General features: G+C 35.4%; 1 protein-coding gene across 1 annotated transcript in view; it reads left to right on the forward strand.

Moving 5' to 3' along the window:
• The first annotated feature begins 4,247 nt into the window (after positions 1-4,247).
• Positions 4,248-18,322, forward strand: part of LOC129277401 (coagulation factor X-like) — a 100,594-nt gene continuing 86,519 nt past the window's right edge. Inside the window, exon 1 of the mRNA XM_064110269.1 lies at positions 4,248-5,056. Within this exon, the coding sequence (XP_063966339.1) occupies positions 4,966-5,056 (91 nt within the window). The 5' untranslated portion in view covers positions 4,248-4,965. The remainder of the gene's footprint in view (positions 5,057-18,322) is intronic.

Raw genomic sequence — 18,322 nt, forward strand, 5'->3', positions numbered from 1 at the left:
TATATATTTAAAAAAATAATTTCGGAATTGAAAACGATGAAATAAACAAGTCAAAGCAATAATTCGGTGTGGATTTACCAATTTTCCGTATTCATTTTGTCCCCGAGCGTGCCAAGCCAGTTTATGAGGAATTAACCTGTGACGCCATGTATAGCCGTATGCTGTCAGTCGCAGGCGTGAGAGAAAAATGCCCCCTCCCCCTCCCCCTCATTTCGGGTTCCCCTGGATACGCCACTGCCAATGATACTCCCATCACCTATCAATCATTCATCATCGATCTCCTCGTCGTCTCATCTTGTCGTCATCGTATCTGTCATGCTTCATGCATCCTAGAAAGCGAGGAAGGTGCAGGTCCGTTGATGTCCGCATTCCGGGTTATCAGTCTTGATGCCAGTACAGAGAAGATCGGCTCTCGCTGTAAACGTTAGTGTAGTGTATTATATACCCACCATAGAGATATGATTATACTAATTTGCGTTATTAGTATACATCTCTATGATACACAAAGGTAAAACAATGAGAGATGCAATTCCAATAATGATATCACCTTCAATAAAAAAAAATAGTTAAACAGCATTTTTGAATCGAGATGAGAATAGTTTATTTTTCTCTTCATGCCCACGTTCCATGTGTAAATTTGTCTCATCCAAGTCAAATCGTAATGACTGGTATTGATAATTATATTCACCATCATCACTGCCATTGTCATCGGCATCATTGTCATCATTACCGCCACCACTATCATCATCATTGCCATCGTTATCATCATTTTTATCATCATAATTGTCATCATCATCGTCGCCATCATCATCGTCAACATCATCATCATCATCGTTATCATCATCATTGCCATCATCATCACCAATATCATCGTCATTATCATCATTTATCATCATCATCATCATCATCATTATCATCATCTTCATCTTCATCATCATCATCATCATTATCATCATCGTTATCATCATTGCCATCATCATCATCATCATCATCATCACCATTATCACCATCATCAGGTGTACGAAATGTGTTCAAATGTATTCTCTAATGAAAAAAATAGAAAATTCTAAAAGAGGGCGCTTAATTCTGTGTTATTTTATTTTACAACGAGTCAATCAATAAAAACACACACACACACAAACAAAATAAAACAGTTATAGCATAGTATGGGTCACAACAATTTGTAAGATGTGGATGCGAGAATGAAAGTCCGATATATGAATTACATTTTGTTAGTCTATTTCAGTTTCAGACAGGCTTTAACCACCGATTCGCACCTAGCCTAGTTATAGACGATTTCAATCGTTTCGTACTACGCATTCCGTACATGCGTACGCCCAAGCCGAGTGAGCGCGCAAATCCGAGAACTCGTACACCCGAAAAAAATAATTCGGTTGTATAGGTTCTCGGATTTGCGATAGTACGATACGAGAATTCAATTGAAATCGGCACCCTACATCGACTACTGGTATATCAGATTTGAGAAAACTTCTTTCTGAAGATCAGTGACCATTTTAAGAGATTTTCTGTTTATTTCTGTATTTATTTTCTCTATCTTATCTATTTAAGCGGCTCCAAAAATCTGTTTAAACTATGTCCACTTATCAGAGGTACTGCTCTGGTTTGTATACTTTAAGGGGATACTCCAGGCTGAAGATATTTATATCTTTATAAATAGAGTGCAATTCACAGAGCAAAATGCTGAAAATTTGATCAAAATCGGATAACAAATAACGAAGTTATTGAATTTTAAAGATTTGCATTATTCCGGTGTAACAGTTCTAGGCATGTCGTCATATATATTCAACAGGTCATGTAAATGGGCTGATGATGTCATTTCCCCACTTGTTCTTTTAGGTTTATTCAAACATTTTCTACCAAGAACTAAAACAATTGGATTGACAACTGATAAGTGCATTAGTTATGTATTGTCGCAAATTATTTTATCATAATGGAGACACATCATTTACACAATATGAAAAAATTAAACATTTATGATTTCATGACTTGTAATAACATAAGAAAAAGGAAAATGGGCATGTGACATCATCAGCCCACCTAATGACGACGTGCATATAACTGTTTTCACAAAATATTGCTGAACTTTAAACTTCAATAACTTCGTTATTTGTTATCCGATTTTGATGAAATTTTCAGCATTTTGATTTGTGAAATTTACTCTATTTATTTAGATATGAATATATTCAGCCCGGAGAATCCTTTTAAACATAGTTGTGTTGAACGTAATAATCACTTGGAAGAGCATGAACTTGTCTTTAGTCACGATGAGTCAGTGGTGGTTCATTTTGCATTTATAAATTAAATGGGGTTATTAAGTTTTAGTGCCTAAAATCCTATGCATTTGGTGCGTGTTCGTGTGGGGGGGGGGGGCATGGCGTCCACCTTGTAACAGCCATGTACTCCACGGTGTGAATGGAAGATTGCAGGGGATATTACTCCCCATTCTTTTATTCTTTTCGACAAGTATTGGCAGCCCCCCCCCCCCCCCCCCGCTGGCATTGCACAAATTGTAACAAGCTAATTTCGGTGGTTTGACGGGGGCGTCGGCCTGGCCAGCAAAACAAAAATACTACAACTTGAAAACATTTTGATGTGCATGCTGTTTACAGCTATCACCATCTCGTCACCGTATTTTCAAATGGGTGACGAAAGCGAACGGGCATTTGTCGCACGAATTAGAGCGCAATTACTCGCGTTTTGTTCGCGATCGCCCGGGTTGAAAGAACGACGGCAGACGGCAAAGCCATTAGAATTTTCGCCCGCCAAGTCCGTGAAATTCGCCAACAGCTGGTTTCCACATCGTCGGCCCTGAGTTCGCGGTCGACCCCGTCGGCGGGTTGGTGTAGTGTCACACTGCGGAGTGCATCTCACGACCCTAGGGGCGAGCGACCCCCAGAGCTGTAGGGGCACGTCACGTTCCATGCATCCCGTCTCACATTCTCATCGTATACTATTCCAGTATATTCAATGTCAATTGGCAGTGCTCTCTGCTCCACTTCTTTGCCCTATTCCATGTCCAGGATCACATAAATTATCAAGAGTAAGAATACCCCCCCCCCTCACTACACTCGAATAAAATTTCAAGGAAACCCTCATTCCATCTGGTTAAACATAAATGTTAACTTTCTTCCAGTCTAAAAAGTTAAATAAAATAATAAGCGTGTATCCAGTGTCATGACATTCATTTTGTTTTAAGTCAGGGGCAGTGCTACTATAGGGGTGGGGCAATAATTGCCCCATAATTTTCTAAGTGATGAAAAAAGAAGGAGAACAAAAGAAACGGAACATTTAAGGGGATGAGGGTATGAAACAAACATTGAAATGATAAATCGGTTCATTTTAACTATAAAAATGATAAACTCGCCTTCCTTAAAGGGGAATCCAACCCAAATAAAAACTTGTTTTTATAAGAAAAAGAAAAGTCAGACAAGTTGATAGGTGAAAGTTTGAACAATATTGGACAAACAACAAGAAAGTTATGAATTTTTCAAAGTTGTAAATATTGGTAATCACTATACTCATGGAGACTTCAAATTGGCCGCATATGGGATGTCATAGTGATGTAAGGCAAGGACTACTCTTCCATGTACTCCACTACATATTATGGCTAAAATGTCATTTTTCCTCAAAGTTTTATTTCAAATTATATTTTTTTTTCATGAGGACATTTAACAATATACTACCTGGGTTATATTTAGATTACTGCCCCAGGGGAATGGGTACTTGGAGAAAACCACAAATCCCTGATAATAAAGTACATGGCCTATGGGAAGGTTGTCCTTGCCCCTTGTCATAATTTACTTACCCAGTTGCCAATTTGAAATCTATATACTATTAGTGATCCCAATTTTAAAGCAGCTATAACTTTCTTATTTCTTGTCCGATTTATTTCAAATTTTCACCATTCTGTTTAATTTATTTTTCTCCTTCCCAACACAACATTTTATGGCCAAGGCTGGATTCCCCTTTAAGTTCTTTTCAATTCAAATTTGAGGACCGTCCCTCTTTCCTGAGCCTTTTGTTGAATATAAATGCAGGGATGGAAGGGATAATTGTGGGGAGTATTTACGTATAAAAATACAATGAAATTCTCGTTTCCTTCCAAATAGAATTCACGATGCAAACTACGCATTCACATTTGATGTTGTAAAATGAATTAAAACATCGAGGCTCGTGGAAACTATTTTGAAAAGGGAGCCATCTACGTCCACTCTGCGGTATCAAGAAGAGAGACAGGCAAAAATGAGGTGCTGAGAGTGCATTGCATGGCCGAATCGCAGGGGAAGTAGTGCGGAAGCGGGGATCACTCCAAAATCAACCAAGTTGGTGCATTCATTGGAACCCAAACTCGACACATTATTCCAAAAGCCAGTCTGGACTCCTAAATGCCTTCCCTCCCTCATCTATCACCCTGGTCTATCACACAGACAATGTGAGATTAGCACACGATTGTTGTTCAAAGGCGTCTTGTTAAGTGCTTCTAAAACTCATTCATTGAGCGTAACGTCACATCGTGGAATTAACGAAGGAGTTTTTCCCTTTCTCTCTTTCTTTCATTTCGGCTATTTAAAGCGAGCTCCACTAATGGGATTTCAATTCGACTGTCTCGAAAGTAACCTTTTATACTCGGATCACTGTCGGCAGTTGACGTTTTTGGAAGATCCAAGGTTTCATTTTTACTCAAACATCGTCTGCCAACTCTGCCTTAAACAGGACACCTTAACGAAGCTGCCGTTTTCCCCTGGATTTCATTCCGCAGAACTCACCCCAAACCTAAATACACCCATATCAATCAGGATCAACAACGTTTTACCTCAGAGGCAAGCTGCATTTCAAGTTCCTATTGCTAAGGATTGGATATCATTAAAGGATACCTTACAAATCTTACTTGGATTAATGTTAAATTGAAGACCAGTACAGGTGACATCGTATTCATAACTTAAGATGGGACACTTAAGGAGCTATTTACAGTATGCAGTTGTGGTCTTTGCATCGCTTTGGTTTTCGAGGAGTTCCTTAGCCCGAACCAGTTTACGTAAGTTCAATATTTTTTTTCTTTATTCATCGTAATCGTCTTAATGATGTTTACTATTAAATTTCATCGATAACTCTTTTTCATTTTGCTTCGTTATGTACACTTTATTTGCTAAGTGTGTCTCTTATGTGTCTTTGGTGTTTTCTTCAAGTATAGTGGAAGAACCATATCCAATTTTCAAACCATCAAGATTCCAATTAGAACTTTCCCAATCAAAATGCACACTATGTCCACTCTAAAAACAAATCATTAAAAAAAATGACTAGTTAATAGGGTCAGCTGGGTGCAAATAATTCTAGTCATTTGACTACATTCTAGTCGTATTTTACTAGAACAGAGTTATTTCTGACTAGAAAATATGTCAGAAATGTGACTAGACATATCAGTTGCACCCAGCTGACTACTGGTCTAGTCAATTTGACTGATTTGTTTTCAGTGTGTATAACCTTAATTAACACCAACAGAATGATATAATTTCAGTCGCTTACATTGTTTGATGTTTTGAATGGAATCCATAGCGATAGTTGATTCATTCAGGTGTCTATATTGGAATTTTAATGGCACATTCATTCATTCATGAATTTATGACGAAAAAAGTATACAGTATTGTGAAAATGGAAAAAATAAATTTTGTTTGAATGAATGAAATGAATGAATGAATAAATGAATGAATACATGAATGGGTGATTGATTGAATGAATGAATGAATGAATGAATAGACGAACGAATAAGATAGGCCTATAGCGTTTGAAGGTGGTGGTACTTGGTTGCAAAGAAAATTCAAACAGAATGACAATCACTAATGTTTTTGCTGTCAAAGACTTTTATGATTGAATGTGATGCGTCCTCAACTAAGTTTGAATTTGCAACTGTTGTTTTGAAGAAAAAAATTATAAAGGTAAACCACATCGGGTATCAACGACCACAGGAGAATAGCCTTGTAACTTCAATCTTTTTTGTTGGGTCATCATGTTGACCATTGTTTCTTTTTGTCTCGACCATTCACATCCGTTTTCATTAATGTTATGGTCATCGACGCCGCCCATCTACCGTGTCTACGTCATAATGCGCCGACCACTTGCATGACTGGGAGGACATTTAATAAATGTTCTTTAATAATTTCGGCCTTCTGCGTTCTTACTCAACTTAATGAAACGTTCTAATGAAATTACTGTTTGCACACCGTCATGCTTGTTTACGTCATGATCATCAGATCGTTGATATTTCACCAAAAATGTTATAAATCAATCTTTCATCCAATTAATTATTATTGCTTATGGTAAAAACCATCCGTTTCTGTCTTGTAAGCAGGAAATCACCAATCGTAAAATGAAAAAAACAAACTAATCTGCGTGTTTTGTAAGAATCGGTGATTGATAACAAGAAATTTGCATGCAATTGCAAGTTTCGATGCTTACGTATACTTTTTAAATTATTGTTTAGCAGTGTATACCTAATTCTACTTAAATGACTTAACAAGTTAAATGTTATTTTCTCTAAAAATGGGACTATGATATCTACAAGAAAAAATAGAGATAGATGACTTTATTCGAATCACATGGTTCGACACCTTTTCAGCAAGACTATATACAGTACAGGCATGCTAAGTTTTCGTTCTCAAATTGAGAATCAATTGTTACATTATATAGCACACCTTGCCCACCTGCCGATTTGAACTAAAGGTATAGCCTTATTTTGAACTTTAAAGCTCGAGTCAAGTTTATTCGGATAAAACGGAAAGCAGTCATGAGCAAAGGACTTCAAATGTTATCAGGTTCATGACAATAAGTCGTCGATAAGGACGATACGGCGTTTAAACATTTGCTGAGTAAAAAAAAACTCCAGTGATCTATACGTTGCATGAGGTTTATGATACACTCATTATCCCTTATGTGTTTTATTCCATCATAAATCAATACCTACACTGATCTAAATGTTTGTTGATTAAAGGTATCGCTATTGTACAAAAAGTCATAAAGATAATTCTACTAGCTCGATGTGTCTACAAACATCTTACATTAGTGGAGGAGAAAAATGAAATATTAAAAATTCATAGGATGAAATACAATAAAGCAGGTAAGCTGGTGTGGGGCATTAGCGACTTCCCTCATTTACATACAGCCTGTTCTTTGCATCACCGTTTGGTGATATTAAGCAATCGTTTTCTTTTCTGCTGAAATTTTACATCATTTTTTCAAAATTAATTTTGCGTACCATACTTGCCTGATCTTTCTCTAGTTGTTCAAGTTATCTGGATGTTGAATAGGCTTATAGCCTTTAAAAGGGAAATCCACCCTGACAAAATGTATGAAGGTTTGAGAAAAATCCATTCAAAGATTAAGAAAGATTTTAGAATTTTAAGTTTTTGATTTGTGCCGACGTCATTTACGAGCAGCTGCCCCATAAGTTAAAGGACAAGTCCACCCCAACAAAAGCTGATTTGAATAAGAAGAGAAAAATCAAACAAGCATAACACTGAAAATTTCATCAAAATCGGATGTAAAATAAGAAAGTTATGACATTTCAAAGTTTCACTTAATTTCACAAAACAGTTAGATGCACATACCGGTCGGTATTCAAATGAGGGAACTGATGACATCACTCACTCACTATTTCTTTTGTATTTTATTATATGAAATTTGAAATAGTCTAATTTTCTCCCCATTGTCCTGTGAAAAAAAGTTTTATTTCTCCGTGAACATGTGGAATTACCATTATTTAATATTGTATCGTTCAGTCAAGTTGGTCCTTATTGCTTTTTTGGCCCATATAGATTTAAGTGTTATACGTTATACTTTTTTTTCTTTTTGAGTGGTCCACCCTTTACAAGCTTTGCTTTTTAGTGGGCCACTCCATTTTTCCAACATATCTTGCATATTATTATCAAATTGGAAATATTATCTTCTGTATCTAGTGTATATTTTTTGTATTTGGTTTATTTGAATATTTATGTCATTTATATTGTCTGATGTTATGTTTTATATATTGTTATTATTGCATTGTAAAATTTGTTGGAAAAATGAATAAATAAATGAATGAATGAATGAATGAATTGTCAAATCTGTAAAAAATGAAAAATATTGTATAATTCAAACAATAAAAAAATGAAAGAAATAGTGAGTAAGGGACATCATCGATTCTCTCATTTGCATGAGACTGATTTGTGCATATAACTGTTTTGTGAAAAATAACCTAATCTTTAAAATTTCATAACTTTCTTATTTTACATCCGATTCTGATGAAACTTTCAACGTTATGCTTGCTTGATTTTTCTCTGTTGATTTAAATAAACATTTTTCTGGGGTGGACTTGACCTTAAGTAGTATAAAATGCATTAATTTTAATTTCATAATGATCCATGATGACTATCATTTATTTTCTTTCAGGAAAAATGAAAAGTGAAATAATTTTTTTCTTGATATACCGAGGGTACAATAAAAACCGTTTTCATATATATATTTTTTTTAGAAAAGGCAATTACATTGATTTTTATTTTTACTACACGATATATGAGGTAGCTGCTCGCATATGACGTCACAAATGAAAAAACTCTTTAAATTCTAACAACTTTCTTAATCTTTGGTGGATTTTTCTCAAACATTCACCAATATTCCTTGTCATTTTTTTTTTGCTATTTTTACAACAAACTTTATGTCAGGGTGAACTTTCCCTTTAAATCTGAATATCATCCATCTGAATGACTCTTCCTTCAACCTATCTAGCAAACAGATTTAGGTCATAATACTGTCAATATCTTGCGATGATCTCTGTAGGGGTAGTAGACTTGTAGTCCCACACGATAAGGTTATGTATACGTGTGTACAGAGATTATCAATGCTTCCTTCTCTTAATTATAAGTGCAAACTTAATTTGCGCTCTGACACCCACTTGCTACTGCTTAGTGTTTTAAATCGGCTCAGAATTCACAGAAAACCCCCTGTATTTATCAAGGAATGTAGATCTAAAGAGGTCATTAGGATTCAATGTAACTTAAGTACAGTGTAAGAATTAGATTAGTAAATTCTTATTCATTATTGGATTAAAGGGAACATGTGTTTTTATGTGGTTAAACATTAGTTTTCAAATGCATGTTTCAAGGATGAATTTTCATTACGAGAATTGTCACCTTAGAAATTATTTACCGGAAATGCTATGTTCGTTCTCAATTGAGTAACTTTAGATCTTTCACAGAGTATTCTAATGGATTGCCATTTGGTGTTTATAATGTCAAAGTTTATAACACCTTACTGATCTGTTGATAGTGTAGTTAGTCTAAACCAGATCGGTGTTTGTTTGTTATCAAAGGCAAAGAGCGAAATTCATAAAATGACAATTTTACATGAAATTTCCTTTCCTAAGGTTTCAGCTGCTGAAACTACATGACATGTATAGTGCAGATCTTTTACAAGTTTTATCAGTTTCCTTAGTTAATATTTGGGGATGGATTTGGTGGCCGGGGGAGGGGTGGGAAAGTACGGCTTATACTAAGCTATACACTTATTCATTCATGTTATTTCTACCCTTGACGAGGCCCGGTGCTCTTGTAACCAGGTGATTTGAGTTCATGTGCTCGCGCCCCTGGATAAGGCATTGTACAACATTACCAGGTCCTTCGGATAGGACCCTAGCTAAGCCGTCAATCTTCTAGTTTCTTACATGAGCACTCATGCTTTCTTAGTATTCATTTTAAAAAGGGCTTCATCTCCATACAACTTGCTATAGATGATATCCTTAGGTAGCCTATAGCCTACATGTAGGCCTATTCAATACCGACATAGCCCACATAGGTTAAAACGTCAAAAATGATTATACGATGGGCATCTATGTCAGATTCAGTCTTCCAAAACAACAAGGACATTATTTTATCAATCCCAGGTTTGTCGAATATTTCTTCAAGTTCATGTACCACCTAATTCAATCGGACCAGTGCAAACAAAGTACGCCAGAGTCCCGGCGTGAAGCCAGCTCGCTTCCCCGCTGTTCCCACAATAATATCACAATTGCAAATCTCGCATGAATGCCCAAGTTCAAGACCGCTGTACTAGATTTTTGTCTTCTCCCCTTTCTCATCCCGATGTAATTCGAGTTTAAAGGTGAGGTCATATCCTTCTGAGGCGTTGTGAAAGGAAGAAATTCTGTTTTTCGAAATAGATGTTTTCAATAAGTTGTTTGTTTTTAAAGATTTCTTTGTGTCCTATTAATGGTATGATTGATTGGGATGAATGCGATGTTGTTCTTGCATACCTTTCGCACTTCTCACGATTTTTATTTTATTTTGGTGAATTCTTTAAGACTTTACTTTTTTACAGTGAATTTCTTAAAGGTCAAGTCCACCCCAACAAAATGTTGATTTGAATCATTAGAGAAAAATCAAACAAACACAATGCTGAAAATTTCATCAAAATCGGATGCAAAATAAGAAAGTTATGACATTTCAAAGTTTCGCTTATTTTTAAGAAAATAGTTATATGAACGAGCCAGTTACATCCAAATTAGAGAGTCGATGATGTCACTCACTCACTATTTCTTTTGTTTTTTATTGTTTGAATTATACATTATTTCAATTTTTACGAATTTGACGATTAGGACCTCCTTGCCTGAACCACAAAATGTTAAAATAATGGAATTCCACGTATTCAGGGAGGAATGGAACTTCATTTCACATGACAATGACGAGAAAATCAAAATATTTCATAATTCTCATAATAAAATACAAAAGAAATAGTGAGTGAGTGATGTCATCAGTTCCCTCATTTGCATACCGACCGGGATGTGCATATAACTCTTTTGTGAAATGAAGCGAAACTTTAAAATGTCATAACTTTCTTATTTTACATCCGATTTTGATGAAATTTTCAGTGTTATGCTTGTTGGATTTTTCTCTTTTTATTCAAATCAAATTTTTGTTGGGGTGGACTTGTCCTTTAACTATGTTCTAGCTTGAAGAACATACGCAGATAGCCAACAACACTAAATTTGTTTCAACTTCAGAAACTGAAGAGAAATGATAATTTGGTCTTTGTTGCACATAAGTTATACGCGAATCATAATCCTCCTTCACTCGAGTTTTAACAGAGGGTTTAGGGTTCGAAACTCAGTCACGATGGCATCAATAATTCGTTGTATTGCGCTGATATTCTGTTGCCACCCTTTGGCTCATGCGTATCTGGGAATTATTACGTAACACAATGCATGGCCAACTAGAAGATGGGTGCGGCTACCCTATATGGCATACGAAGAAAACAAAAAACAATCTTTTTTTTCTTAAATGACTAAAGCAATGAAGATCTTGCTTGGAATATGGCTATATTTCATATATTATGTGTATAATCAAGATTTTCCAAGACCACTAATCTTTTTTTATTAAAAAATAGCCAATGATTGTTTACCAACAACATCTAAAAATTGTCATACATAATTATATCTGCATTTACCTGTGGAAAAAGGAGCCTCTGTGATAATACGCTTAACCATATACGTGCATGAATTCAAATCAAATCGAATGGAAACTAAATCTTAAAAAAAAAGTTTTAAGAAATAAAAAAAATCCCTCATTTTATTACATATTACTACGCTTCCATATAGGCTAATGCTATTTAATGTAAAAATGAGTCGCTTTTCACATGCATACTAATTTTCTATTCATCCCCAAAAGGCTTCTTGTATTTCAATTTCTCAGGTGAGACAGGTGAATTATTAAAAGGTGTTGATTTGAGAGATAATCTCAGCATCATCAACCAACAGAAGGTCACTACTATGACGTGATCAATGACGACATTTACAAGATCACATGTGTAACGACGGAAGAAGAAATTGTGTAAATTCAATTTCAGTCGACCGACGGGTCTGTTATCGCGTGGAATATTGGTTCACTTTGATTGATAAAACAGATATGAATAGGCCTTGTGGATAAATTATGCAATTTTTAATGGATCACGTAACATATATAGAATCGTTATCGGTTAATTACAGGGGAGTGAAAATGATGTATTGATGGGACAGGCGAAATTATGTTGTATAAAACATTGTAACATTTATCAATCATATGGAATTATTTGATTTATCGCATTTATTCAAACGTTAATCGCATCATTATTTTTCAGGTTAATTGTTAATTACCATGATCGTAATCACCATACAATATCAAACTCAGGTTGATTTGAGATCACCAGATTAAATTTTGATGCTAACATTACAAAAAAGTAACGAGTATTAGCTTCAAAAGGCAGTTATTCTTCTACACAATGGCGGATGCAGGGGGGGGGGGCACGGTCGAGTCCGACCCTTGCCCCCTTTTTAGAGTCATGAAGATGTATTTATTGGAAAGTGTCTGGCATACGCATGTGAATTCTTTTTTTTATATCATTTTTTTTTTTGGGGGGGGGGTTGTCAGAGCATGAATCACTTTCATTCGGGAATGCAAACCTTTTTTTTTTATTTTCGTAAAATTTTCTGAACATAAATGCCCACCACCGCCTTTGGAAAATCCTGTATCCACCCCTACTTATACATGTAGGCCTATACCATGTATACTGCATCTGATAGACGTATATTATATGAAACGTTCTTTAAACTTACTTTCGGAATAATGGAATAGTAGTGAGGTCACAAGCACAACGGGTGAGGGGATAGCCTTTTGAAAATAAAAGGGGAACCTCCTGCACCCTTCTTAAATTTTGAATATGAAAACTTATGAAAGTGTCCCTAGCAGATGCACATATCCACCCCTCCCCCTCCTCCACTAATTTCGGCTTTGTGTGAAAGTGAAAGGGTGTTGCAAATCTAAAGTATAATTCGGCATGTAGCTTGCTTTGAGAAGTAAATTCACAATCAATCAAGTTGAAATGAAAGAAACTATAATGATATTGATGGGTGCTATTTTCGCCGTCAGGAAAGGATGCCGGGATGCCCTTGACAATAATGTGAGGTTTTGACGAAGGTTGATTCTCCTTCAGGCCGGGCAAATTTGCTTGTTCTCGTTGCTGAACTATCAAATCGTTGACAAGTTTGATTATGATTAATACCATGATATTACGATTTGATTTATTAGCTTTTGTGTTAAATCAATCACCCCTAAACCGCCACGCCGCACCGATAGAAATATGAATATTCATAATCGCGCAACGTGAGTACCAATTTTGGTTTGACAAAATGAAGTCAATGTATACGCAACGCCATGATTTTGAAAAAAATCATTCAAAGAAATCCAAATGAATATTTCCTCGACAAATGAATAATTGAACACTGAAATACGAAGAGTTTTGATTGAATGATGATGGACCAAATTATGGAACTATTTATTATTATTTTTTTTAATAAAATATAAAAAGTACGTTGACAGGATAACAAAAACATCAAATGATAATACTGTACGGAGCTTACACTAATATCAAACAGCTAGGGCAATATATCAACATTGTATATTTATCAGACAAATGGGTGATGTTGCAAGAAAATATTTGCAATTGATTGCAAATTTCCCTTACAAAATTAATATCAATGATAGAAAATCAATTTGAACTTCTTGTTTCTGAACATATACCAGCTACTGAAGTGATGCGGAGCAGATTATGACCGTTAGGATGATGGAGGGGGGGGGGGGAGGGGGCACTGTATCTTTATTCAAGTTCAGTGCAATATGATAATTTTAAACGAAGTTCATCGGGAAAACAAATGCACAGAGAGTGTCATACATGTTATAGGTCAACTAGCACTTCATGAAATAGAGGTCATTGAAATTATCCTCCTTCGAGTTCAAAGGCCTTCGCAAGAAAACAAGTTGATTGAAATGACCAACATTCTAGGAAAGGTGAAGGAATATACGCGTCTGCATTTATTCTATCAAATTAAGGAGTGAGAACGATGATAATATCGGCTTTATAATGATGTTTATTTCATAACTCAATGCCATGTAGGCCTAGTAAATACGTTTGTAGAATAGTGGATGTTTATTACATTATCATTCATGCTCTATTATAATTGATAACGCAGTTATTGGTAATGCAGCATACAATATAATTTTCTTGTGATTGGTACACTTATTGAGAATGATTTAATTTGGACTTATTAAAACATCATAAATATTTCCATAACAAAACGAAAGGGGCAGCGAGAGAGGGAGGGGTGGAGGGCAAGAAGGAGAGAGGAGGAACAAAGGGAAAAAGGAAAGACAGACAGACAGACAGACAGAAAGAAAGAACATGAAGAAAGAAAGGAAGAGATAAAGAAAGAAAGAAAGAACATGAAGAGAGAAAGAAAGACAGAAAGGAAGAGATAAAGAAAGAAAGAAAGACAGACAGACAGACAGACTGACAGAAAGACAGACAGACAAAAAGAAAGAAAGAACATGAAGAAAGAAAGAAAGAAAGAAAGAAAGAAAGAAAGAAAGAAAGAAAGAAAGGGGGAAAAGAGCTGACATAGCTGTGTATTAAACGCCATAATACCCAAAATTACTCTCCTTCCCCCTTATATACCCTGCATGACATCGTGCCTGACATCATTAACTCATACAATTACTTCGTCACGTCACTGAACCCGCCAGTACGTAGAGACAATCCCTTTAACTGTTTAAATTCGATTTTAAAATACGACGATGCATCGAGTATCGCACGAGATTTCAAATAATCCTGTCATCGATCGAGTTCTATTTCTCACAATCTGTCGTCGACTAAACGTGATTATGATAGTTGTGGCAGGAACAGAGTTAAAAACAGGAGATGTCATGTTTGAACCACACCAAATCAGTTTGTCGAATTCAAATTGAGTTGTGGAACAAACAATATACGAAAAACAAAACTCTTTGTAAAAAAAAAAGACCAGTGTTAAACGATCAACGATAAACTTTTAATCATTACAAGCAAAAGTGAAACGGTTGGTTTATTTTCAGTTGCGAAATATTGAATTTGTTGAAGGAGAAGAGAAATGAAGAAGAAAAATCCAGATATAACTGTAAAAAGACAACATTGCTATAAAAGCCACAGAGATTGTATGATTACTGACACTTTATCGCTGAGACAGGAATGAAAAATACTTATCACCATTATTGAACGATTCTACATAGAAACACGCATATATACGCGTAGATACATTCACATCATATTCAATATGTTTATTCATCAATAATGACGTTGCGTATAGTAAAATGTAACTTTTAAAACTGTGCATGCGTTTAGAGATGATGGTATTGTAAAAGGAGGGGGCGCGACCACACGGCGGTGATGTAAATAATATAACCCCTCTAATCAACCTAAATCAACATTTCAGCAAAGCATTGTCATAGCATCGGTTATCGACCCTATGTAAATGGCTTAAAAACCGATTATGCAATTAACAGTTGTACTATTAGCAAAATCGTGATAGTTTCGATAAGAATAGGGAATCGGGTCGAAGTACAAACCCCAACCCTCTAGGGGACAAGATGAATCCCTACCACAAGAAGAGCACTGTGCAGGCATCTTTCGGATCCGAGGTCTTAAGTATAAAGCTTATTAAAACGCGTTGGGTATCTGGAGAAAGGAACACCCACGATATTAGACGTTGTATTTCTTGTGATGCTTTTCAACGCATAAATTGCGAACCCCTCACAAGGTGTAGGGGCCATTTAATGGGCGTGAAAATTATTTTGAAGTTTTGACACCTTTCTTATGAAGATGTCTTGGGGACTATAATACTATTATTTACCTGTTTCCTAGAACGCCTACTGTACAATCGTAATAGCGCAACAGTACACTCTCAACATATCCGTATAGTGTTTCAGTGTGATGATGCTGATGATGATTGACCTCCGTAACGGTTTTTTTGTACCCGCCCCCTAGATTTGTGACAGATTTCATCAAAGAATGACAGTCATTCCACTACGAATTCCTGTAAGAGTGCTTTTATTGTAGACGCATTAAACTAATCAGGGAGATAACCACAAACTAACTACTATGGCTTGAAAGAAGAGTCGAATATGGCTTAAATTGGTGTTGTGGATGTCATGAACTGTTCATTTAGAAAGGTCTATTCAAAATATGAGACCACTTGAAAACTGTTATAATGTATTAATAGCCCCATACAATAAACCGTTTAGAAGAACCCACTTAGGGTTTTTTTTCTCAGTACTCGGGATTTTTTTCTTCTTCTGATAACATGAATAATACGGATTTAATCAATTCGCTATTTGAAGCTCTTATGCATGACTTAATATTTTGACCACAATGAGCATGAGTCCTTATTCATATGAAATCATGTATTAATGAAAGACTGGACTCGAAAGAAACTCAGGAGGTGGGGGAGGGCACTATACAAAAAAACATATATTAAACTAAAACTTTACCTAATTCGGAACTCGCATCCTTTGCTTGGGTTAAATATCGTTAGGTACCGTATAGATTTATGCAATGTTGTATGAATGTTTATCAATGAAACAAGCTTTTACCTAACGTTTTACCCAAATAAAAATCACGTTTTCATTTTTTTCAACAATTTCTTCAACACTTTTTTTTTTAGATAAGGGAGTGTAAAGGTAAAAAAGAGGGATAATGAGCCAATACTCTTGATTCCAAATAATAAAAAAAAAACATATATTGTAAGAGCCATGTTTGCGCATCTCATCTTCTGAGTTTGTCTCTGAGTCTTATCAGAAAACACTGGCGCCACTCCTTCATCATATTCACCCAAACTTTGGACTGAGTAGTTTCGTAAAGTCACCATTTATGTTTTGCTCAATACGAGCATCCAACGACATTTCACGGAGGATATCGTTTGTCCACCACTGACACTTACATTGCTTGTATATACGTTGTATGTCATGTAGGCCTATATGGAAGTATAATACTAAAAAAAAAACACCTTTATCAAATTTATGACATAGGCTTGTAGGTTATATATCAAAAGATAATTTCAGTTTCCACGATTCTAAGCAAGTGATTATTCGGAGAAATAGAATGAAATCTTGATTTCACCCGACCTTGAGGCTTGATGCATAAAAAATATTGCTGTATGAATTAGCACCTAACTGGAAAAACAAAAATCAAAATATTGATTTGAAATTTTGAACTGTGATTCCTTATGATTGTTAAAAGTAAAACGATGAACTACGACATCAATCATGTCAATAGGCCTATTAAAAATCCTCTCTGGTATGTTTAGCTGTTTAGCATGATTATCTTGTACATTGTGTTTGATTATTGACTAATTACGCAAACGGTTGTTGTTATCATTCCTTTTGGATTTACAGAGTCCTAATAACTAATAAACATTGGCGATAGAACCGTTTAGCTTGAATTGACTCCTTTGATTACCCCCTTACATTCTCCCGAAAAAAAACTATTAATGTTTGAAAAACTGAAATCACAATTTGCACTTTTGGTTAGATGATAATAATGTTACCATGCAAAGATGAGATACTTTTTGTCGGGTAACGGTTATGAAGGCCAGGAACGATTTTAGAAGGACATTGTAAGCATCTCAACCAAAGTAAAGGTGGAAACGTTAATGTGCTTTATGGGCCCTAAAATTGTCATAAAACGATATTTTGCATCAAATTAGCAAATCGAGGATATCCGATTGATTTATGTATGTACCTTGAAGAATGGCACGTTGTTGTGATCAGTATATAATATTTCTCTTTAAAGATATTTGACGGGTATTCGTATTCATTTATAATTCCTCATCTTTTGAAAAATGACGGACGGGCCTTCCGAAATACACTGGCTGCTATGCTTCAAGCATATATTTGCTTAATATAGTTTGCCTCTGCATTTTACTCATTAATCTTTTTCTATATTGTATTAATGTCTTTCTCCAGTCACTATATATAAGATTGTCACTTGGTTATGTACTTTATGCTATATTATGATTATGTCTCACGCATTGTAAATTTGTTTTGTATATTATTCCAATAAATGCAGAAAATCCTGCAAAAAAAAGTCCCGGATACGTCATATTTCTAAATAGTTGCGTAGCTGTATAAGCAGCCCCCCAAAAAACAATATAATAATAAAACAGAATCAAAAAATGATAAAATGAATAAAAATGATATAAGAGAAAAATAGGAATGAATCGGAAAGGTACAGGACGAAAGGAAAAATATATTTTTTAATAAAAAATCATTTAAAAAATCCACTGGAAAATGGAAAGGGGAGGGGGAGGAGATCACAAGACATGAAACGTCATAACAAATGCAAGGAACAAATGAAATTATTTTAGCCTAATAGTTTATATACAGAATTGATATTGGCGATGTCGATTCTACCCCACCCACGTCCATTTAGAGGACCATTA

This window comes from Lytechinus pictus, chromosome 15, assembly GCF_037042905.1.
Source record: "Lytechinus pictus isolate F3 Inbred chromosome 15, Lp3.0, whole genome shotgun sequence".
NCBI classification, from domain to species: domain Eukaryota; kingdom Metazoa; phylum Echinodermata; class Echinoidea; order Temnopleuroida; family Toxopneustidae; genus Lytechinus; species Lytechinus pictus.